Below are 24,934 nucleotides of genomic sequence, written 5' to 3'. Positions count from 1 at the left end.
ATTGGGTACGCAGGGACATGCGTTGTATGCGGATGCGTCCACGTGCGTTGTTTTGACGTACCCGCTGAACACAACATGCTGCATTTTCTTGCGTTCAGCGGGCACATCAAAATGACGCACATGGTGCATCCACATACAACGCATGTTCCTGCGTACCCAATGTTAAAGATAGGTACGCAGGACACATGCGGAAGTAGGCGGAGCTTAAGGAAAGAAGTCTGCAGCACCACGCTGCGGACTGAAACGCTAATGTGAACCTAGTGAAGTAAATGGTGTCATTCATCACTACAACCCGTTCCACAAAAATAAGCCTTATACGATGATGTCTATGAGAGAGGTGGAAATACCATTCTAAGGCCACATTCACATGTTCATTACACTGTGTGCAGAATTATTAGGCAAGTTGTATTTTGATCACATGATACTTTTTATACATGTTGCCCTACTCCAAGCTGTTCAGGCTTGAGAGCCAACTACCAATTAAGTAAATCAGGTGATGTGCATCTCTGTAATGAGAAGGGGTGTTGTCTAATGACATCAAAACCCTTTAAAAGGTGTGCTTAATTATTAGGCAACTTCCTTTCCTTTGGCAAAATGGGTCACAAGAGAGATTTGACGGGCTCTGAAAAGTCCAAAATTGTGGAATGTCTTGCAGAGGGATGCGGCAGTCTTGAAATTGCCAAACTTTTGAAGCGTGATCACCGAACAATCAAGCGTTTCATGGCAAATAGCCAAGAGTGTCGCAAGAAGCGTGTTGGGCAAAAAAGGCGCAAAATAACTGCCCATGAATTGAGGAAAATCAAGTGTGAAGCTGCCAAGATGCCACTTGCCACCAGTTTTGTCATATTTCAGAGCTGTAACGTTACTGGAGTAACAAAAAGCACAAGGTGTGTGATACTCAAGCACACCTGAGTATCCACCTTTGAACAAGAAACATAAGCTAAAACATCAAGGCTGGGCCAAGAAATATCTTAAGACTGACTTTTCAAAGGTTTTATGGACTGATGAAATGGGAGTGACTCTTGATGGACCAGATGGATGGGCCAGAGGCTGGATCAGTAAAGGGCAGAGAGCTCCGCTCCGACTCAGTCGCCAGCAAGGTGGAGGTGGGGTACTGGTATGGGCTGGTATCACCAAAGATGAACTTGTGGGACCTTTTCGAGTTGAGGATGAAGTGAAGCTCAACTCCCAGACCTATTGCCAGTTTCTGGAAGACAACTTCTTCAAGCAGTGATGCAGTAAGAAGTCGGTATCGTTCAAGAAAAACATGATTTTCATGCAGGACAATGCTTCATCACATGCCTCCAACTACTCCACAGCGTGGCCGGCCAGTAAAGGTCTCTAGAGAAGAAAAAATGACATGGCTCCCTTGTTCACCTGATCTGAACCCCATAGAGAACCTGTGGTCCCTCATAAAATGTGAGATCTACAGGGAGGGAGCACAGTCCACCTCTCGGAACAGTGTCTGGGAGGCTGTGGTGGCTGCTGCACGCAATGTTGATCGTAAACAGATCAAGCAACTGACAGAATCTATGGATAGAGGCTGTTGTGTCATCATAAAGAAAGGTGGCTATATTGGTCACTCATTTTTTAGGGTTTTGTTTTTGCAAGTCAGAAGTGTTTATTTCTAAATTTTGTGCAGTGATATTGGTTTACCTGGTGAAAATAAACAAGTGAGATGGGAATATATCTGCACACAGTGTATTTACCTCAGTATTTGATCTGTATTTTACTTCAGTATGTGTAAGCCAAAACCAGGAGAGGAACAATCAGAGGAAAAGTATAATAGAAACATGTCACCACTTCTGTATTTATCACCCGCTCCTGGTTTTGGCTTACAAATACTGAGGTAAAATACTGACCAAATACTGAGGTAAAATACTGACCAAATACTGAAGGTGAGAATGTGGCATTATGCTTCTATCTAGCTTTGATGGTTTTGTTTGGAATTTTTTCTACTGGCGAAATCATGGAGATTATTTTCAAAATACCTTTGCGCCCACTGTTTGTCATCCCTAACATTTTATAATATTAAAACACAGAAGTACCACACAATGTCAGGAGATGTATTATATATCTGTTTGGATCCAAATTATATTATATATCAATTCCAGGTACTCTGTGCAATTGTGTGATTACCACCACCACGTGGAGTAAAACAGCCCAAACACCCTGATCATAGACACACCATTTTTTTAGCCGGGCTTATGATTGCTGGTTATATGCATAGCACTTAGCACTTTTTGGGCTCAGGACTGTTGGAGCATGTAAGCACCTTTAGGAGCATATGTATTTTATTTTTGGCACATAGCACTGTTCAGCAGGGCTTATGATTGCTGGTTACATGCATGCACTTTATATATGTGCTATCTAATCCTTTTAATATGTTGCACTTTATATTGTGTGAATTGTGAAATATAGATTTTTTCAGTTATATGACACATTTAAAAAGTACAGTTTTTACTTTGGTTCGGGACCTGTTGATGTAATATTGGGTTTGCTGTTATTGTACCATTCCTATATGTCCTGTGGTGCGTACTAGTATTTGATTTTATATGATACATGGTTTAATGAATTAATTGTTGCTACTTGAATTGTGTAATAAAAGCAGATTTTTTAAATATTATTCCTGGTGCGGTGCTAATCTCTGGTGTGTCTATGATCCGGGTGTTTGGGCTGTTTTATCCCTAACATTTTGTACAGTGATCGAGACCTTACAGCAACCATTGTGTGGTCACATTTCTGCAGCTTCAATACCTGGGCTTGACACCGATCATTGAATCCCCACACAGACAGATGGGACCCTGACCACACATGCCATGTTTCTCACTGAATGGACACAGTGAGGCGTATGAAGATGGAGTTGAGAAAACACCCCGCCATGTAAATAATCCATTATGTAGATGATTCACGCTTGGGGCTATGCTCTGTGTGTGACTTGTGACACTGCTAGCCACTAGGGTTGAGCGAAACGGATCGTTCATTTTCAAAAGTCGCCAACTTTTGGCAAAGTCGGGTTTCATGAAACCCGACCCGATCCCTGTGTGGGGTCGGCCATGCGGTACGCGACTTTCGCGCCAAAGTCGCGTTTCGTATGACGCGCTTGGCGCCATTTTTTTCAGCCAATGAAGGGGCGTGGGCAGAGTGATGACATAGGCGTCCACGCCCCTAAGACCTATCGCCATGTTGTCGCTTGTGCGCTGTAGCGATTTGCAATGTGTAACACCAGCTTTTCAGGAGAGAGAGAGAGAGAGAGAGAAGGAAAAGAGAGAAGAAAAAAAAAAAAAAATCCCATTGGCTTTGCATTGGGTTTCGTGTTTCGGTCGATCCTCGACTTTTCGCCATAATCGGCCGATTTCACTCGACTCGACTTTTGAGATAGTCGGGTTTCGCGAAACCCGGCTCGACCCTAAAAAAGTCAAGGTCGCTCAACCCTACTAGCCACTAATACACTGCAGAAGCCATCTTCCTAGTCCAGCTCCTATTTCCTAGGGATTGCATGGACTGGCTTCGCTCTGCTTCCATCTTTGCAGTTTTTATTTCTCTAGTTATTGAAGCCAATTTCAATGGGGGGAACTTATAATGACTGTACTTTGTTTCTACCGGGAAAAAATGACTGAAACGTGGAACGCACAACGTTTCCACGTCCTTATTGGTCCTCGATCGTGGGGCGGGCCTTAGTAATAACAAATGAGTAACGTTTACCAACAAGACCAAGGCGGAGCCATTGTATGTTAGTGATATGATTGGCTGCTGTGAGAAAGGCCGGGACCAGTGGGACCACAGTTGACAGCGAGGTTTTAGTCATCCGCTGTGAGGCTAGCACTCAGCACTGGGCTCTGACATGGCCAATGTTCGTCTGGAGTTCAAATCAAGTGCCGGGGATGCAGACCCCCAGACCAGGCCTGTGCTGATCCTGGGACAACTGCCTAACCTGCAGCGGGTTCTGTGGAGCGATGTGCGGGGAAAGCTGCAGCCCCGGGTCACTGAGGAGGTGAGGAGAGACCCCCCGCAGGCCGGAAGTTGTCTGCAGTCCTTGTCGCCCTTTGTGCATACATTCCGCCCCACCCTCTGGTTTACAGGGGCGCTGCTGCACTACAAGTCTCAGCAATGCAGTGTGGTAGCGTCATATTCCCAGCTATGGTGTGCAGCCTGTCACAGCAAGGCATGCTGGGAGTTGTAGTGGTACAGCAGCTGTGGAGAACCGCACTTTGCAGGTTACCCAGAGCACTCTCCTATAGCTCCGGTGCCTGTACAGGTGGTCTAGAACTACAAAGCCCAGCATGTTGGCCTGTGCTGGAAGCTGCCAGAGACTGAGATATGTGTAATCATGGGTTGTGAGACTTTACCCCTCAGCACTGGATTATAGACGTGTGTTACTACTGCGCTGCCATATTCTAAAGTGCCGGCCTCTGTAGAGCCCTCTGCCCCCATATACTGGGCCCGGGACCGCTGTAAGCCCCCCGCTGTATACTGGGCACGGGACCGCTGTAAGCCCCCCACCATATACTGGGCACGGGACCACTGTAAGCCCCCCGCCGTATACTGGGCCCGGGACCGCTGTAAGCCCCCCGCCGTATACTGGGCCCGGGACCACTGTAAACCCCCCACCGTATACTGGGCCCGGGACCGCTGTAAGCCCCCCACCATATACTGGGCCCGGGACCGCTGTAAGCCCCCCGCCGTATACTGGGCACGGGACCACTGTAAACCCCCCGCCGTATACTGGGCACGAGACCGCTGTAAGCCCCCCACCATATACTGGGCACGGGACCACTGTAAACCCCTGCTGTATACTGGGCACGGGACCACTGTAAACCCCCCACCGTATACTGGGCACGAGACCGCTGTAAGCCCCCCACCGTATACTGGGCACGGGACCGCTGTAAGCCCCCCACCATATACTGGGCACGGGACCACTGTAAGCCCCCCGCCGTATACTGGGCACGAGACCGCTGTAAGCCCCCCACCATATACTGGGCACGGGACCACTGTAAGCCCCCCGCCGTATACTGGGCCCGGGACCGCTGTAAGCCCCCCGCCGTATACTGGGCCCGGGACCACTGTAAACCCCCCACCGTATACTGGGCACGAGACCGCTGTAAGCCCCCCACCGTATACTGGGCACGGGACCGCTGTAAGCCCCCCACCATATACTGGGCACGGGACCACTGTAAGCCCCCCGCCGTATACTGGGCCCGGGACCGCTGTAAGCCCCCCGCCGTATACTGGGCACGGGACCACTGTAAACCCCCCACCGTATACTGGGCACGAGACCGCTGTAAGCCCCCCACCGTATACTGGGCACGGGACCGCTGTAAGCCCCCCACCATATACTGGGCACGGGACCGCTGTAAGCCCCCCGCCGTATACTGGGCACGGGACCACTGTAAACCCCCCACCGTATACTGGGCACGAGACCGCTGTAAGCCCCCCACCGTATACTGGGCACGGGACCGCTGTAAGCCCCCCACCATATACTGGGCACGGGACCGCTGTAAGCCCCCCGCCGTATACTGGGCACGAGACCGCTGTAAGCCCCCCACCGTATACTGGGCACGGGACCGCTGTAAGCCCCCCACCGTATACTGGGCACGAGACCGCTGTCAACCCCCCGCCGTATACTGGGCCCGGGACAGCTGTAACCCCTCCGCCGTATACTGGGCCCGGGACCGCTGTAAGCCCCCTGCCGTATACTGGGCACGAGATCGCTGTAACCCCCCCACTGTATACTGGGACCGCTGTAAACCCCCCGCCGTATACTGGGCACAGGACGGCTGAAAAAAAAACCCTGAGTATACTGGGCACAGGGGGGCTGTAAACCTCCCTCCCCCAGCGTATACTGGGCACAGGACGTCCCTAAAGATTGCCCCCATATATGTTTGTAAAATCCTCTCTCCCACCTCCCCTGTACACTGTTCTTAGGATGTCTCTAAAGACCCCCCTCCTTATGCTGGGCATAGGAAGTTTTAAGACCGCTCCCCGTATGTTTGTAAAGATCTGTTTTACCCCTGTATACTTAACACAGAATATTTGTAAAGCAAACCCCCACTATAAACTCTGCACAGGACTTCTGCTGAGGCATCTGCTTCCTGTGTGCTGTGCACAAGACATCTGCATAGGCCCCTGCCCCCATGTACTGTGCACAAGACATCTGCATAGGCCCGTGCCCCCATGTACTGGGCACAAGACATCTGCATAGGCCCCTGCCCCCATGTACTGGGCACAAGACATCTGCATAGACCCCTGCCCCCATGTACTGGGCACAAGACATCTGCATAGACCCCTGCCCCCATGTACTGGGCACAAGACATCTGCATAGGCCCCTGCCCCCATGTACTGGGCACAAGACATCTGCATAGGCCCCTGCCCCCATGTACTGGGCACAAGACATCTGCATAGGCCCCTGCCCCCATGTACTGGGCACAAGACATCTGCATAGGCCCCTGCCCCCATGTACTGGGCACAAGACATCTGCATAGACCCCTGCCCCCATGTACTGGGCACAAGACATCTGCATAGACCCCTGCCCCCATGTACTGGGCACAAGACATCTGCATAGGCCCCTGCCCCCATGTACTGGGCACAAGACATCTGCATAGACCCCAGCCCCCATGTACTGGGCACAATACATCTGCATAGGCCCCTGCCCCCATGTACTGGGCACAAGACATCTGCATAGGCCCCTGCCCCCATGTACTGGGCACAAGACATCTGCATAGACCCGTGCCCCCATGTACTGGGCACAAGACATCTGCATAGACCCGTGCCCCCATGTACTGGGCACAAGACATCTGCATAGGCCCCTGCCCCCATGTACTGGGCACAAGACATCTGCATAGGCCCCTGCCCTCCTTGTACTGGGCACAAGACATCTGCATAGGCCCCTGCCCCCATGTACTGGGCACAAGACATCTGCATAGGCCCCTGCCCCCATGTACTGGGCACAAGACATCTGCATAGGCCCCTGCCCCCATGTACTGGGCACAAGACATCTGCATAGGCCCCTGCCCCCATGTACTGGGCACAAGACATCTGCATAGGCCCCTGCCCCCATGTACTGGGCACAAGACATCTGCATAGACCCCTGCCCTCCTTGTACTGGGCACAAGACATCTGCATAGGCCCCTGCCCCCTTGTACTGGGCATAGTACGAGCCTTCAGATCAGGGGAGACTGACTTATTGTCAGGAGGATATGTTACTAAGAGGTGCTGCAGTCACCTTTCTTACAAATAGGACTTATTTACAGGACTTGGCTCTCGTCCTGTCTATCCACAGGGGCAAAGATTACTTTTATAGTCTGAATGGACCTTGACCTCGTCCCATTGCAGCCAAGCTTCATTTTTTATTTTTCTTATATATATATATATATATATATATATATATATATATATATATATATATATATTTATTTATTTTATTTATTTTTTTTTGGGGGGGGGGAGGGGGGATGGTATATCCCCCCCCTCCTTCCTTTCTTCCAGAACTTTTTCTATTTTTCCATCAACAATGTATGAGGCTTGTCTTTTATAAGATGAGTTGTAATTGTAAACGGCATCATTGATTTTACCATATAGTACTGGAAAACGGGGAAGAGTGCTCTGAAATAGTTTCTCACTGGATTTGTAGAGGTTATAGGTGACGTTAAATTGAACCTGTCAGCAGGATTGTGCACAGAAACCTACAGACAGTGTCAGGTCGGCGCCGTTATACTGATTATAATGAGATCCTCAGACCGCTCCATTCTGTAATAGTAGATCATGGAGCAGGAATGGGTTAAGTAGGTGTTATGGTTTTGCTCCCTGCATATATTAATTTCTTAATTTATTTTTAGAGCTGCATTATTTTTTTTTTTAAAGCTGAGGTACAAAACCCCTACATGGGCACAAAAGGAAAATGATCACATTCTGACAAGACAGTCACCACTAGAGGGAGCTCTATGTTTACTGCATACATGTAGCTCAGTAAGGCTACGTTCAGACTAGCGTTGTGCTAGTGGGCGACGCAGCGGCGACGCACGCGTCATGCGCCCCTATGTTTAACATGGGGGACGCATGCGTTTGTTTGTTGCGTTTTGCAACGCATGCGTCTTTTTTGCCGCAAGCGTCGGACCAAGAAAACGCAAGAAAGCGTTTTTGCGTGCGTTTTGCCGCGTTTTTGCGTGCGTTGCGTCGCCGACGCAGCGGCGCACAACGCTAGTCTGAACGTAGCCTAATAACACAGTATGCAGGGAGCTCCCTCTAGTGGTGGCTGCTTGTAGCCAGATTGTTGTAGCTTTATGGCCATGTAGGGGGATGGTAGCTTTATATAGGGAAAGTGGAGCTCTCGCTGCTCTAAAGATCTGTTTATGTTGGATCTAAAACCTCAGTGATGTCTTGTAGCTTGTACCCCCCAGAATGAAGTGTAATCTGTAGGGGAACCTGGCAGCACTTCTCCAGGTGGAATAAAGCATGGCACTGTTCCCTTGAATTCATTCCAACCATACTTTGACAGTTTATTGATGTGACTGGGTTTTCCACAGACCAGGTTAGAAGGAGTGAGAACAGGTAAACTCCCTGGTGAACGGGTAGAGTCCCTGGTGTAGCGGCCAGATTTTCCCGTCTTTCTAGATCTGGTTTCTTGCTTTATCTTCTACATAAAGTAATTTGTGGGGTTTTTTTCTCATTCAAGATATGGAAGAACGCTCTGGGCACCTTAAGTCCCAACCCTACCGACAACTGTCCTCTGTACCTGAACTTAGCCACAGTTGCCGCCCTGCCTTCCCGGGTCAGCCGCCATAACAGCCCTTCTGCTGCCCACTTCATCACACGTCTAATCCGAAACTGCCTTCCATCGGGAACAGCAAGATGTATCCTGGTAAGTGGTGCCACGGGCCGGCTCATCTGCCATAGAGAACATTGTGCTGGCTTTTAATAATTGATAGCAGTAAGTATAGGGATGTGTGGATGTTTTGGCTTGGTGGGAGTGTTGATGGGTACAGACCACTGCTCTGGTACTTTCCCTTCCATAACCCAAAGAAAAGCCATGGTGACACCAACAAGGTCCTTAAAATCCACATTTGTGCTCTTCACAGTTCTGACTTTGGCATATTATCTGCAGATGTATGTATGGACAGTGTATAACTGCTTCATCACCTTCCGCAGATGGTGTGTGATCGATCAGAGGTGTTCGCCAGCGCTTGTGCCATTGCTCGAGCCTTTCCACTGTTCACCCGTCGCTCCAGTGCGTCCCGCCGAGCCGATAGAAAGAGCGTTGCCGTTGAGTTTCTACTCGTTGGGCAGAACAATGGACCCATGGAAGTGACCACTCTAAAGGTAATGTGACCCCCAAATCCGTATTCTTCTTCCTTCCTGGGGTGTATGGCCTCCCATACCAGACGTGTTCTGTCTTACTAGTGCCTGGAGAGTGCAACCGAGGGGGTGAGACTGGCGGCACGTATTGTGGACACCCCCTGTAATGAGATGAACACAGACCACTTCATTGAGGTAAGGACTGGTAATTGGCACTCAGTTCCTGGAAGATATTGGCTGTGAGTTGGCATGACTTATATATAATCGGGCCACGTAACGGGCATCAAACTTTGTATTCTCAAGTAAGAACTGTTTTGGCATCGCTGCGGGGTCTGGGTGGTGTACATTACATTTGTTCACCCTACGTGTAATCTAAATGCTTATTTTGCAGGAGATTTCAGCTGTTGGGAAGGAGCTTGGCATCACGCCAGTGATTATTCGAGATGCGGAGCTAAAGGAGAGAGGATTTGGAGGTGAGATTGGACTGAAGCCTTGTATAAGACGCAGGGCAGGAGTGCCATCGTTTCTTGCACATCTTGTTACAGCTTGTACTAATCTCACTTTCTGTGCTGTTACCTCGTTGGCTTTTCTTCCACTTGGGGGAAAAACAGACTATGCTTTAATAAGTATCTGTGTCCTGCAGGGATATATGGTGTTGGCAAAGCAGCCGAACACCCTCCTGCCATGGTCATCCTGAGCCATACCCCAGAAGGTGCCACTCAAACCATTGCATGGGTTGGTAAAGGCATTGTGTATGATACCGGAGGACTCAGCATTAAAGGAAAGGTACGACTCCATATTGGTCTCCTGAATGGTGCTGTACATACTCCAGAGGTCTCATATGGGAGGGGATTGAAAATGGGCTACTCGTAGTAAGAAAAAATTAGGGCACTGATTTTTATTTTCCAAATTGTAGTATAGGAAACATTATTACTAGTCGATTGCCTTAGCTTTGATAAATTCCAACCGTTGTCAGTGCTTCAGGCTGTTGGCAAACTGGGAACCTGTTTCTCCAGCAATTGTCATGATCATTGGAGTCCTTGTGAAGAAACAGTTTGGGGAGACACCATGTCCTAGTGATTAACAAAGATTGAAAAATTTAATGGAAAAAAGGTAATTCAAAGAGCTCGATCCCATAAGCTGAATGTTCCTTCGGTGCGCTGCGTGATCAAGGTCCTTTTTGCCCACCCCTTTGGATTATGAATTATTACCCATTCTTGCTGTTAGTTAAGTTCTGGCTGGGAAAGTGTAAATTATTCACTAGTAACCAATCTGTGCTGAATGTACCCCGGTAAGGCCGGCAGGTGCTCGTTCACATTTAACAGCGATGAAGGCATCACATTCTCTAATGGATTTCTCTCTTGTTACCAGACCACAATGCCAGGAATGAAGAGAGATTGTGGAGGCGCAGCCGCGGTTCTTGGAGCATTTAAAGCAGCAGTAAGACAGGTTGGTAGAACAAGTTGTAACACACATGTTGGGTTGGTGCAGTTTTTGCCTTGGATGCAAAATAAAAGGGGGCATACAACTCAATGCCCTTCAATAAAGCAATAATCTCGGCTTAACCCCCTACCCTCTTCAGCCAGTTTTGATTTGTTATTCCTTTTTTTGTTTCCCTTTGTAAATGGATATAGCTTTTTCTCTACACCATGTTCCAAATTATTATGCAAATTACATTTTTCTCGGATTTTCCTAAATGGTCTGTGCAAATGACAATTGGTCTAATAAAAGTCATCACCTGTTAGAGTATACATCGAATCTTATTGAAGAAACCTCCCAATGATAACAGTATAATCTCCAAAATGAATAAAAACTCAAAATGCACTGTTCCAAATTATTAGGCACAGAAGAATTTCTAAACATTTGATATGTTTTAAAGAACAGAAACTGCTCATTTGTGGAATTTGTAGCATTAGGAGGTCACATTCACTGAACAAAAAAGCTATTTAACTCCAAAACCTCCTAACTGGCCAAGTTACATGTTAACATAGGACCTCTTCTTTGATATCACCTTCACAATTCTTGCATCCATTGAACTTGTGAGTTTTTGGAGAGTTTCTGCTTGTATTTCTTTGCATGAAGTCAGAATCGCCTCCCAGAGCTGCTGTTTTGATGTGAACTGCCTCCCACCCTCATAGATCTTTTGCTTGATGATACTCCAAAGGTTTTCTATAGGGTTGAGGTCAGGGGAAGATGGTGGCCATACCATGAGTTTATCTCCTTTTATGCCCATAGCAGCCAATGACTCAGAGGTATTCTTTGCAGCATGAGATGGTGCATTGTCATGCATGAAGATAATTTTGCTCGTGAAGGCACATTTCTGCTTTTCCTATCGCCACGACAGCACCCACAACGAGGAGAGAGGGGATCCGCCCACCTTCCGGACAGGAACCTACAGGTTAAAAAGGGGCGGTCCCCCTCGCCCTCCAGTTTGGGTTCCTGTCCGGACGGCGGGAGCCTACAGGTCGTTTCACCTACCCGGGTCCGCCAAGCCTCTGTGCGGTGTCCAGGTGAGAACGGCAGAGTCGGGGGCCCGGAAGCAGCGTCGGGGGAAGTCCTGTGTCCAGCTTCCCCCCTCGTCTGGCAAGGAGCGGCTGAATGCCGAAGTGGCGTTCCCAGGGGAAGGCACGCCGCCCTGGGTCGTCCACACGCGCGCGACGCTGCGGGAGCAGGTCGGCGCTTATGACCCGGAAGTGATCGATCGACTTCCGGAGGAGACCGGGAGGAGGAGCGCGGGACTTTTGAAAAGGAGCAGCGCTCAGGTGAGATGTGTGTGCGGCAATATGTCTTCAGCAGGAGACGCTGAACACCGACAGGCAGGAGAGCACAGGTCTCATAGCGGCGAACGTGGGCAGCAGGATCCTGGCAAACCAGCGTCACGTCGCGCCTCACCCCCTCAAAAACCGGTACTCTACATTTTTTCAGCAGTGGTGAGTGTAATATGTAAACCATTGCCTGATACAGCCGTTTTCTACACCATGCTTTATTATAGGGGAAAAGGGTCTCCAAATCCAAGCATAAGCAGTGTGCTGTATGCACAGAGCCTCTACCTGACACCTATGTTAAAAAGTTATGCCAATTATGCATATGTCGTATGTTAGAAGAAGAGGCCCCTCTCCGGGTATCGGATCTGAGGGAAGTAATTAGGGAAGAAATAAAATCATCCCTTAAAACCAGACGGCATGAAAAAAGCAGTGTGGAGTTGGTGTCCGATTCCAGCCCTTCAGTACAAGAAGGCGAGTGTTCGGAAAGTTCTTCGGCATCCTCTTCAGATGAGGAGGGAAGACCTTGCTTTTCCATGGAGGGTATGGAAACCTTAATTAAGGCGGTCCGTGCAACTATGGGGGTTGCAGAGAGTAAAGAACCAAAAACAACCCAGGAGATCATGTTCGCAGGGCTGAGCCAGAGAAGTCGGAAAGCTTTCCCAGTGGTGGATTCTGTTAAAGATCTGGTCAAACGGGAGTGGGACAAGCTGGATAAAGGGTTTTTACCTTCAGCTGCAAAAAGAAGGTACCCCTTTGAAGATGACACCTTGTCACAGTGGATGAAGGTTCCGAAAATAGATGCGGCAGTAGCCTCTACTTCAAAAACAGCCTCACTTCCGTTAGAAGATGTAGGGCTCCTCAAGGATCCTTCAGATAGAAAGGCTGACATGCTCCTTAAAAAATAATAATAATAATAATAATAATTTTATTTATATAGCGCCAACATATTCCGCAGCGCTTTACAAATTATAGAGGGGACTTGTACAGACAATAGACATTACAGCATAACAGAAATACAGTTCAAAACAGATACCAGGAGGAGTGAGGGCCCTGCTCGCAAGCTTACAAACTATGGGGAAAAAAAAACTAAAAAAAAAAAAAAAAAAAACTATGGGAGTCATCATCTGGAGCCTTTAAGCCGGCTATTGCAGGCACCTGTACGGCCAGATCAATCATGGTCTGGGTGACTCAGCTGGAGGAGCAGCTTAAAGCGAAGGTACCCAGGGATAAGTTGCTGAATTCCCTGTCTCAGGTCAGAGAAGGAGCAGCTTATCTAGCAGACGCCTCAATTGATTCTCTGAAATTGGCTGCAAGATCGGCAGGTCTTTCGAATGCAGCCAGACGGGCTCTATGGCTAAAGACATGGAAGGGGGATGCCCAGGCTAAGGCCAAACTTTGCTCCATTCCATGTAGGGGTGAGTACCTATTCGGCCCGGTGCTGGATGACATCCTTGCAAAGGCAGAAGATAGGAAGAAGGGATTTCCTAAAACGTTTAATCCCACTTTTAGGAACGCCTTCCGAAGACGCATGCCCTTCAGGAGATTCCAGCCAGACCAGCAGGGGTATAATCGCGATTCGGAAACATCAGATCATAAGAAGAAAGGTGGATACTATAAGAACCCTTCATCTTTCTCAAGACGTAGACGTAACTACAGTTAGAACAGATCTACCAGTAGGGGGAAGACTAAAGTTCTTCTCAGATAGATGGAAAAAGATTACTTCTAGTGCCTGGATAATGGGGGTGGTTGAGTCCGGATTAAAATTAGAATTTTTGAGAACTCCCCCAGATCATTTTGTGATAACATCACTGGACACTCCGGCCCAACAACAGGCCTTAGAATTAGAGATTCAACAATTGCTTACAAAGCGAGTTATTGAAGAAGTACCAAAACATCAGGAGAAGACAGGCTTTTATTCTCCGCTATTCTTAATCTCTAAACCTGATGGGTCCTTTAGGACTATCATAAATTTACGTAAATTGAATAGATATCTTCAGTACCACGCTTTTAAGATGGAATCCATTAAGTCAACAACTAAGCTTTTGTTTCCTAGGTGCTACATGTCGGTCTTGGATCTAAAAGATGCGTACTACCATCTTCCAGTTCACAGAAATCACCAGCAATTCCTCAGGATGGCAGTATGGGTAAACCATCAGATTAAACATTTTCAATTTTTGGCAATGCCCTTTGGCCTGTCCATGGCACCTAGAGTTTTTACTAAGGTTGTTTCTGAAGTAATGGCCCATATTAGGGAAAGAGAAACCCTTGTGGTGCCCTATCTAGACGATTTTTTGATAGTAGGAAATTCAATTGACCAGTGTACGTCTAGGGTAAATGCCATAATATCATCCCTACAGGATCTCGGATGGATAATCAACTGGGAAAAGTCAAAACTGGAACCCACAAGACGTCAAATGTTCCTAGGAGTTCTTCTAGACTCAGAAGATCAGTCATCCTTCCTACCAGAAGAGAAGAAGCGGAAGATCGTTCAAAGGATCACGGCCGTAAGAAAAGCTCCAAACTTAAGTTTAAGAGACGCAATGTCTCTACTAGGATCTTTGACTGCGTGTATATCGGCGGTAAGATGGGCTCAGGCTCATACCCGAATACTTCAGTACGAAGTTCTTCGAGCAGAAAAAGATCTTCACGGTGCTCTGAGCAGAAAGTTCAAATTATCACCCGCCACTCTTCACGATCTGAGATGGTGGCTCAATCCAGCACATTTGTCAAAAGGAGTTCTCTGGACCATCACTCCGAACAATATAGTTACAACAGATGCCAGCCCGTTCGGTTGGGGAGCCCATATGGGAGACATTCTAACCCAAGGGCGATGGTCGAGTCAGGAGTCCCAGAATTCCTCGAATCTAAGAGAGCTTACTGCAGTCTATCAGGCTCTTCTTTCCTTACTACCATCCCTGAGGAATACGCATGTACAGATACAAACAGACAATATGACTGTGGTAGCCTACATCAATCATCAGGGGGGGACAAGGTCTCGATCCCTGATGACCACTACAGCACAGATATTGTCCCTGGCCGAGAAACACTTACAATCCCTGTCGGCAGTACATATAAGAGGGGAACTCAATATAGAGGCGGACTACCTCAGTCGCCATTCCCTTCGTCAGGGAGAGTGGTCCCTAAACCAACAGATATTGGATCAGATAGTCAATCTGTGGGGGTTGCCGACAATAGATCTGTTTGCTACGAGGAGGAACAGGAAGGTCAGGAAGTTCGCATCCTTACACATAACAGACCAACCATTTATAGTGGATTCCCTTCGTGTCCGTTGGGACTTCCAGCTGGCATATGCCTTTCCCCCAATGTGTCTGATTCCGATAGTTCTCAGGAAGATCCGGGAGGAAAGAGCCAGAGTGATCTTAATCGCCCCCTTCTGGCCCAGGAGGCCTTGGTTCTCTCTCCTCATGACAATATCTGTGACCGATCCCTGGGTGTTGCCAGTGGTTCCGGAACTCCTCTCTCAGGGTCAATTTCATCATCCAAATTTGGAGACTCTTCACTTAACGGCCTCGAACTTGAGAGGGAGCTTCTGAGGGAGAGGGGGTTCTCTAACGCTTTAATAGCTACTTTATTGAAAAGTAGGAAGGAGGTCACTACAAAGATCTACTCGAAAATTTGGAAAAAATTCCTTTTGTTTCATCAGCAACCATTAGGAGATAAGGCTCCGATTTCAGCTATTTTAGAATTCCTTCAGAAAGGCTGGGAATTGGGCTTAGCGGTCAACACACACTCTAAGAGTTCATGTTTCAGCCTTGGGAGCTCTATATAACAGTGATATAGCTGGTAATAGATGGGTTGCTAGATTTATTAAGGCATGTCAGCGTTCTAACCCAATCCATATTGTAAGAATACCCCCTTGGGATTTAAATTTGGTACTTGAGGCGTTGACTGAACCTCCGTTCGAGCCATTAGACTCTATTTCAATAAAAAATTTAACCTTAAAAACAGCTCTACTCTTAGCATTAACATCTGCCAGGAGGGTCAGTGATATACATGCGTTATCAGTAGATCCTCCCTATCTAATAATTCTCCAGGATAAGATTGTCTTAAAGCCTGATCCTGCATATTTACCAAAAGTAGCATCTAAATTTCATAGAAGTCAGGAGATTTATTTACCATCCTTCTATGAAGATCCAGGTTCAGAAGAGGAGAAAAAATATCATACTCTAGATGTAAAGAGGGCGATATTAGAATACCTGGATAGGACACAAAGCTGGAGACAGAGTAGGGCTCTGTTTGTTTCTTTCCAGAATCGGAAAAAGGGTTCTGGTGTCACGAAGAACTCTATCGCTAGATGGATTAGAGAAGCGATATGTCTTGCCTATTCTGCCAAGGGAGTAACACCACCAGAAGGCATCAGGGCGCACTCCACTCGGGCCATGGCATCATCCTGGGCGGAGAAGGCAGATGTCCCCATTGAAATGATATGTAAGGCGGCAACTTGGTCATCACCTTCCACCTTTTATAAGCACTATCGCCTTGATCTATCTGCTAATTCCAGCTTACAGTTTGGCCGTTCAGTACTTAGTGCTGTGGTCCCTCCCAGTTAAATAGTCTTTGAAAGTCTCTCGTTGTGGGTGCTGTCGTGGCGATAGGAAAACCGGTTTTTACGTACCGGTAATAGGATTTTACAGAGTCCACGACAGCACCCATACATTCCCCCCCGTATTTAGTTACTTATTCCTGCACTCTGTTGGAAGGTGTGCCGTATAGTTCACTCTATAGAGGTGGTGGTATTTAGTATTGTTTAATATGATATTGTCATGTACTGATTCATTGGCGGTAACCCTTGTACTCTGGAACACAAACTGGAGGGCGAGGGGGACCGCCCCTTTTTAACCTGTAGGTTCCTGTCCGGAATGTGGGCGGATCCCCTCTCTCCTCGTTGTGGGTGCTGTCGTGGACTCTGTAAAATCCTATTACCGGTACGTAAAAACCGGTTTTTAGACCATGGAAGAAAGTTGTCAGTCAGAAACGCTAAATACTTTGCAGAGGTCATTTTCACACATTCAGGAACCTTAAAGGGCCCTACCAGCTGTTTCCCCATGATTCTGGCACAAAACAAGACTCCTCCACCTCCTTGCTAATGTTGCAGCCTTGTTGGGACATTGTGGCCTCCACCAACCATCCACTACTCCATCCATCTGGACCATCCAGAGTTGCTCGATACTCATCAGTAAACAAGACTGTTTGAAAATTAGTCTTCATGTATGTCTGGGCCCATTGCAACCATTTCTGCTCATGAACACTGTTTAGGAGTGGCTGAATAGTGATCCTCACAAGATCTCCTCTACTCCCCTCTTATCTCCTCTTCCCACAATCGTATACAAATTTCTCTCGCGTATCACTCCTATTCTGGAACCCTCTACCACAACACATCAGACTCTCGCCTACCATCGAAACCTTCAAAAAAAAACCTGAAGACCCACCTCTTCCGACAAGCCTACAACCTGCAGTAACCACCGATCGACCAAACCTCTGCATGACCAGCTCTGTCCTCACCTACTGTATTCTCACCCATCCCTTGTAGATTGTAGATTGTGAGCCTTCGCGGGCAGGGTCCTCACTCCTCCTGTACTAGTTATGACTTGTATTGTTTAAGATTATTGTACTTGTTTTTATTATGTATACCCCTCCTCACATATAAAGCGCCATGGAATAAATGGCGCTATAATAATAAATAGTAGGTTTATGCACCACAGCAAGCCTTTGAAGGATCATACACCTTGAGGTTCGAGGGACTCCAGAGGCACCAGCAGCTTCAAATAACTGTTTGCTGCTTTGTAACGGTATTTTGGCAGCTGCTCTCTTAATCCAATGAATTTGTCTGGCAGAAACCTTCCTCATTATGCCGTTATCTGCATGAGCTCTTTCAGTCACAAATCTCTTCACAGTATGATGATTACTCTTAAGTTTTAGTGAAATATCTAATGTTTTCATACCTTGTCCAAGGCATTGCATTATTTAACGCTTTTCAGCAGGAGAGAGATCCTTTTCATTTCCCATATTGCTTGAAACCTTTAGCCTGCGTAATAATGTGGAACATCATTTTTAAGTAGTTTTCCTTTAATTAGAATCACCTGGAAAACTAATTATCACGTGTTTAAGATTGATTTCAGTGATCCATTGAGCCCTGAGACACAATACCATCCACGAGTTTATTTGAAAAACCAAACAATTAAATCTTTGACACTTAAATCAAATTTGCATAATAATTTGGAACACGGTGTCATAACTCCCCAGACATCACACCAGAGGCTGTTACGCTTTTTATAATAGGGACAGGAAATACCATAGAGTTTAAATAAGCCCTCCCACATCCTCTCCTCAGTGTTCTTTCCTGTCCCTGGTAGGGATGAGGAAGTCGTCCAACGGCATACTGTGTCGGCATCAGACACCAAGAGGAAGAGAAATAGCCAGGCAGCAGGGGACCGAGCAGGCTTTCCTTTCCTTTCTGAACGTTGTTGATCCTGTGTCCAGTCAGAACTTCCCCTTCAGTCCGCACCTTTGGGCAAGGTCTTGTTCTTTGGCTTGAGACTTTTGAGCTCTCCAGCCTCTCCTCCTCCTCCTGTTACTAGCGGCTTGCTGGGGCGCGTGAACTTCGGGTCTGGGAGTCGGGGGTGGAAGTGACATCAGACGCGCCAGCTTCAGTACAAGGAATACGGAAGAATCTTACATTCCAAGCTGGAACACATCGCAGAAACAGATCAGAATGACGGTTTTCGGCCCATATAGGTGTTGGACCTGGCTCCCACACCTGGACATCAGAGGGAGGAAGTCCTCTGAGAGGACAGGTGCTGGATCCGGTCTCCCATATATGAGCCATAGATGAGGAAGACACCTTAAGGCTATATGCACACGTAGAATGGTCCTCTGCGGATTTTTCCGCAGCGGATTTGATAAATCCGCAGGGCCAAAACACCGCGTTTTTCCTGCGGATTTACCGCGTTTCTGTGCGGATTCCACTGCCGTTTTACAGCTGCGGTTTTCTATTATGGAGCAGGTGTAAAACCGCTGCGGATTCCGCACAAAGAATTGACATGCTGCGTTTCCGCATGTTTTTTTCCGCAGCATGGGCACAGCGTTTTCGGTTTCCCATAGGCTTACATTGCACTGAAAACTCATGGGAAACTGCTGCGGACCCGCAGCTGCAGATCCACAGCAAATTCCACAACGTGTGCACATAGCCTACTACAGATGGAAAGGCAAGTCAGGTCGCTGGAGCTACCCAAAAGTGGGAAAAGGCAGAAATCCTTTTCTTCCCCACTCTCAACAAAATCAACCATGACGCTAACATAGTAGGGGGTTACATCTCAAAAGTCCTTCCTCAATGCTACAAGGTCTGTTCAGACCCTTGGTCTCTAACATCAATCAGGGAAGGAATAAAGATGGAATTTGCCTCGTATCCTCCAAGGAAAGTGCAATCCACCTTGTTAACAGGAGTGAACGATCTACTATCCTCAAAGGTAGTCTCCATAGTCCCAGCATGGAAAAGAAAGAGGGCATTATTCCAATCTGTCCCTGATAAGGAAACCAACGGCTCTCATCAGGTTACAATCAACTTGGAACGCCTGAACTTATACATAGTATACAGGAGATTCAAGATGGAATCAGTCAGGTCAACGGTACCTCTTGTCACGCACGCGCCCAGACTGGTTGGCGCGGGCATACGGGGGTGTGGCCCCACTGGACCACAGACCAAACTTCCCTGGAAGGGGCGTAACTAAGTAGCTTCCTAGGTGTTCGCTGGAGCCTCTGATGGTGAGGTCAGACTTGTGCAATAGGAAGCTACCAGGTACCACTCCAGGGTGATGTCTGGCTGTGGTTGCTGATCCCACTAAGGAACGGAGCGGGCACGGCTGGCACTCAGGCTGACAGGCGGGCACGGCTGGGACACAGGCAGGCAGACGGGTACAACAGAGACACTGGCGGGCAGGCGGACACGGCTGGCTCTCTGGTAGGCAGGCGGGTACGGCTGGAACATAGGAAGAACCGGTAGGGACCGGTCTGCAGGCAGGTATGTGAAACAGGTTGGAACCTGTTCAGACAGGAGGACTAAGTAACAAGTAGAAGGTGGAACTAAGAGAAGAGAAGGAGAAGGCAGAGCCAAGGGCGGAGCAGCAAGAGGCGGAGCCAAGGGCGGAGACGCTGGAGGCGGAGCCAAGAGCGGAGACGCTGGAGGCGGAGCCAAGAGCGGAGACGCTGGAGGCGGAGCCAAGAGCGGAGACGCTGGAGGCGGAGCCAAGTGCAGAAACACAGGAGGCGGAGCCAGATAGAACCGCAAAGAGCGGAGCCAGATAGAACCGCAAAGAGCGGAGCCACAGAGCAAAGCCAGAGAGTGCGAAGCAAGGTCTGAGTGCGGAGCCGCAAGAGTGCGGAGTGTAAGCAGACTGAGAACACAAGGAAAGACACAGCAGGGAAGGAAGCCACAGACAAGGAGACCGAGATAAGACTAAGTTCAGACAAGGAAATGGAGCAAGACACAGGGACAAAGACACAGGGACCAGGATATTCTGCCTCCTGGAGGGCGGACTACAAGATCAAGGCAATAGCACAGAGAAAAGCCTCCAGAGAGGGAGTAACTCAGAGCAAGGCCAGGCAAACTCAGCAGCTAAACACTAACTGAGCTAACACATTGCACAGGCCCAGACCACAGGGTGGAGCTGCACTATATACAGGAGGCCTCTTGATAATTGGTCAGGAACTGATTAGACAGATGCACCTGATTCCTATAAAAACCAGAGAGTTCAGGCGCCGACCCCTATACACATAGCCATGAAGCATGCACAGAGCAGAGACACAGAACATGGAGCTGGCATGAAACAGAAACCACATCATGGCCTGGAGCAGTGGGTAAGATTGTGTGAGATGTGAGGCCATGCTGTGATGCCAGCAGAGTTGTTACACCTCTGATAGGTCAAGATTTTGTCATGGCAACAATTGATCTACAGGATGCATGCTACCATTTCCCAATTCATCTAACTTATCGGAGATTCTTAAGGTTTGCGATTGTCCAGGCAGAACAGTCAGTACATTATCAATTCAATACCATTGGCACCAAGGATCTTCACAAAGATCATGTCTAAAATCATGGCATACATCAGAGGTCAACAGATATGCATAATTCCATACCTCGACAACCATCTGCTGGTTTCTCCTTCAGTACCGGTACTCTGGGAACATTACTGATAACTCAAATCCTGTCCTCACTGGGCTGGTTGGTGAACCACAAAAAATCAGACATGGTTCCCTCAACAACAAAGACTTTTCTCTGAGTTTTGCTAGACTCTCACAGACAAACATCCTTTTTGTCCAAGCAAAAACAAATCCTGTTAAAATTAAGGATAAAGATACTGCAAAGCAAGAAGGTTGTGTCAATAAGGTGTGCCATGTCAGTTCTCAGATCCATGACATCCTGGATCCAGATGGTAGCGTGAGCTTAGGCACATAACAGAACACTGGAAAAACGCACACAAAATTTCTCTAGTCACCTTCCACGACGGCATATGGAGGTTGTCTCTTTGCCCTAATGGGGAACAGGAAACACAGAGAGGTTTAAAAGGACCTCCCACCTGCCAGTGTCTTTCCTGTTCCCCATGGGACAGGGAGAGGTCTCCAGGTGCTGTTGTGGCCGGCGACTGCGGTACCTTTGTGCAGGCTCTGCCTGTTGTAGCCGGGCAGCTGGTGGTCGCGTTCCGCCTCCTCCCCTGCTGCTCCCGTCGTCCTGCTATGCAGGTGCCTCAGGGACCCCCTCCCGGCCTTCCCGCGCCCCCACGAGGGCAAAGCAGGCCTGGGATCCCTCGCCGGGCTCCTCCATGAGCTGCTCAGCGTTCTCCCCCTCCATTGCCGGCTCGGCGTTCCGGATGTGACGTCGGCGGTCTCGCGCGTCACTTCCGGTCCCTCGTTCTCCTGGAAGCCGCTTCTTCCGGGTTCGCCGGCCGGCGTGTCGGACTGATGGCGTCCCCTCACATGGATCCCGGAGGGGGAGGGGGAACTACTGATTGCTGGAGGCAGGTGCGGACAGCGTTCTTAAACCCTGCTGAACCACCACTGAGGTAAGACTAATTTTCCCAGTATGGATGGTTCCTTGTGCCCTGCATCTGCGGAGCCCAGCGCTACCCCTGCTACAGTAAGTGTTTTGCAGGGATAGGATCCGGGAGGTAGTACCTATAGGGGGTTTTAATGTCCTCACTCCCCTCTCCCTTGTCATTTCAGGGAGAGAAGTCTGCCCCTAAAGCCGCTATTAAAAAGAAGTGCCCAGTCTGTTCTACTAAATTCCCTCTTAACTGGGACAAAAGACTCTGCCAGCCATGTACTGACAAGATTGTAAAAGCTGAGCAACCATCTCTGCTGGATGAAATTCGCTCCTTAGTAAAACAGGAGGTGCAATCTTCGTTAGCAGCTTTTACTACTCCTCCACCTCCGCCGCCGCATTCCCCAGCTAAAAAGAGAAAAATTCAGGCGGTCGAATCAGACTCTGATTCAGACCTCTCCCATACTTCATCTGTGGGCTGGGAAGATCCTGTATCACCTAAAGCTGAGGTCAGGAAATACCTCTTTTCCTCAGATTACATTGAGGATTTAGTATCTGCTGTCCGTAATACTATGGGCCTAGAAGAGGAATATGAGCCACAGTCCGTACAGGATCAGATGTTTGGCGGACTCAGATCGGAGAAAAGAGTGGGGTTCCCGGTGCACGCTAACATTGTTAGTATGGTTAATCAGGAATGGGAACAGCCTGAGAAACGCCTCACTACCCCTGCAGAAATGAAGCATAGATTTCCTCTAGAGGGTGAAGTAATCAAATTGGACATTCCAAAGGTGGATGTGCAGGTGGCTAGAGTCGCCAAAAGAACAGCACTCCCCTTTGAGGATTCCTCACAATTAAAGGATCCTATGGACAGAAAGATTGAAAGCCTCCTAAAAAAGTCTTGGGAAACTTCAACGTCTATCCTTAAGGCCAATGTCGCTTCCACTTGTGTTGCCAGGGCCCTCTCCTGCTGGTTGGAGAAATTAGAGTCTCATATATCTCAGGGTACCCCGAGAGGTGAATTATTAGATTCACTTCCCATCCTGCATAGAGCCTCTGGGTTTCTGGCTGACGCTTCTCTGGAATCTGTTAGAGTGGCCGCCAGATCTCTCGTACTCTCCAACTCTGCTAGAAGAGCCCTCTGGCTTAAAATATGGAGCGGTGATATCACTTCAAAACCCAAGTTGTGTGCTATACCTTTTAAGGGAGATTATGTTTTCGGTCCAGCCTTAGACGATATTCTTGACAAGGCTACTGACAAGAAAAAGGCACTCCCGGAGCAAAAACAACCGAGAAAACGGTTTTTTCGTGCCCCACAGTCTCAGCCCCCTCAAAGAGGGAAAGGCAAAACCGGCAGGTGGAGTTACGCCAAAGGTAGAGGGAAAAATATTTTTGTCCCCCAGCAGCAGCAGCAACAGTCCCAACAGGACAAGCAATGACTCCGACCCGGTAGGGGGGAGACTCTCAAAATATGTGGGTCAGTGGGAAAATATCACCAGTTCCCACTGGGTCCTCAATGTCATCAAGGAGGGCCTATTAATAGAGTTAATTTCTTCCCCCCCTCAGGGTCTGAAAGTCAACCACTTTGGAGATATTGAAGTCTCTGGGTTGGATTCCAAACATGAAGAAGTCTCAGCTTCAACCCTCAAGAACCAGAAAGTTCTTGGGGGTGGTTCTGGACTCAACAAAACAGATGTCCTTTCTCCCAGAAGATCACAGGCTACCATTAGTAGCAAAAGTCAGAAAATTCAAGGAGATGAGATGTCCTACTCTTCGAGAAGGAATGTCTCTCTTAGGCTCCATGACAGCCTGTATACAATCAGTGGCTTGGGCTCAAGCTCACTCCAGAATTCTCCAAACCCACATTCTAGACAGGTGGGATGGTCAACCTGGCACTCTAACAAGAAGGATTCACACACCAGGTCGAGTGAAAGCATCCTTAACATGGTGGATGAATTCCAGAAACCTCCTGAAGGGGGTGAGCTGGATTCAGCTCCCGATAACTACGATCAAGACAGATGCCAGCAGGAGAGGCTGGGGAGCCATAGTAAATCATGTTCCTTACCAAGGTCTTTGGAACCAGTCGATCAGCGAGAAATCGTCAAATTTCAGAGAACTCAAAGCTGTGGAAGAGGCCCTGCTAGCAGCAAGCCGTCAGATTTCCGGTCAACATGTCCAGATTTATTCAGACAACATGACCACGGTGGCGCATATCAGGCGTCAGGGCGGCACAAAATTCCTCAGTTTGAAAAAGATCTCCGCTCGAATTTTTTATTGGGCCGAGAAACACTTACTGTCACTGACAGCAATTCATCTAAAAGGGACTGCAAATATTCAAGCAGACTACCTGAGTCGCCAGGACATTCATCCTGGCGAGTGGAGCCTGGACCTTCAAACGTTCAATATGCTAGTACAAAAGTGGGGTCTTCCAGAAGTCGACCTCTTTGCCTCTCACCAGAACGCAAAAGTCAAAACCTTTTTTTCCTTGAACCCAAGAGGCAATCCAGCTTGTCTACGCATTTCCACCAATCCCAATCCTGGCAAAGGTTCTAAGGAAGATACGAATAGAAGGAACTCCGACTATCCTGATAGCCCCTTTTTGGCCCAAAAGAAGTTGGTTCAACTTGATCATCCAACTACAAGTGGATGGACCAGTAATGTTACCTCTAAAAAACGATCTCCTCTCTCAGGGTCCTATTCTCCATGCAGACCCTCAGAAATGGAATTTAGCGGCGTGGTTACTGAAGCCCAGGTCTTGAAAGCAAAAGGACTATCGGACTCTGTCATAGCTACTCTCCAAAAATCGAGAAAGCCAGTAACCAACGCC

The 24,934-nt window shown here is 48.1% G+C and overlaps 1 protein-coding gene across 3 annotated transcripts in view; it reads left to right on the top strand.

Annotated features, from left to right (window-relative positions):
* Positions 1–3,765: 3,765 nt before the first annotated feature.
* The window catches only part of NPEPL1 (aminopeptidase like 1), a 50,132-nt gene continuing 28,963 nt past the window's right edge, over positions 3,766–24,934 (top strand). For all 3 annotated transcript variants that reach the window (XR_011318352.1, XM_069751234.1, XM_069751233.1), the window contains exons 1-7: positions 3,766–3,994; positions 8,672–8,857; positions 9,145–9,315; positions 9,397–9,486; positions 9,683–9,764; positions 9,935–10,077; positions 10,663–10,740. Coding sequence is in view for 2 of the 3 variants with exons in the window: in XM_069751234.1 (XP_069607335.1) it covers positions 3,845–3,994; positions 8,672–8,857; positions 9,145–9,315; positions 9,397–9,486; positions 9,683–9,764; positions 9,935–10,077; positions 10,663–10,740 (900 nt within the window). In the remaining variant the exon portion in view is untranslated. The remainder of the gene's footprint in view (positions 3,995–8,671; positions 8,858–9,144; positions 9,316–9,396; positions 9,487–9,682; positions 9,765–9,934; positions 10,078–10,662; positions 10,741–24,934) is intronic.

The sequence above is a fragment of the Ranitomeya imitator genome, chromosome 2, assembly GCF_032444005.1.
Source record: "Ranitomeya imitator isolate aRanImi1 chromosome 2, aRanImi1.pri, whole genome shotgun sequence".
Classification (NCBI taxonomy): domain Eukaryota; kingdom Metazoa; phylum Chordata; class Amphibia; order Anura; family Dendrobatidae; genus Ranitomeya; species Ranitomeya imitator.
Note: the sequence above shows the minus strand (reverse complement) of the source record. Positions and strands in the feature narration are given on the sequence as shown.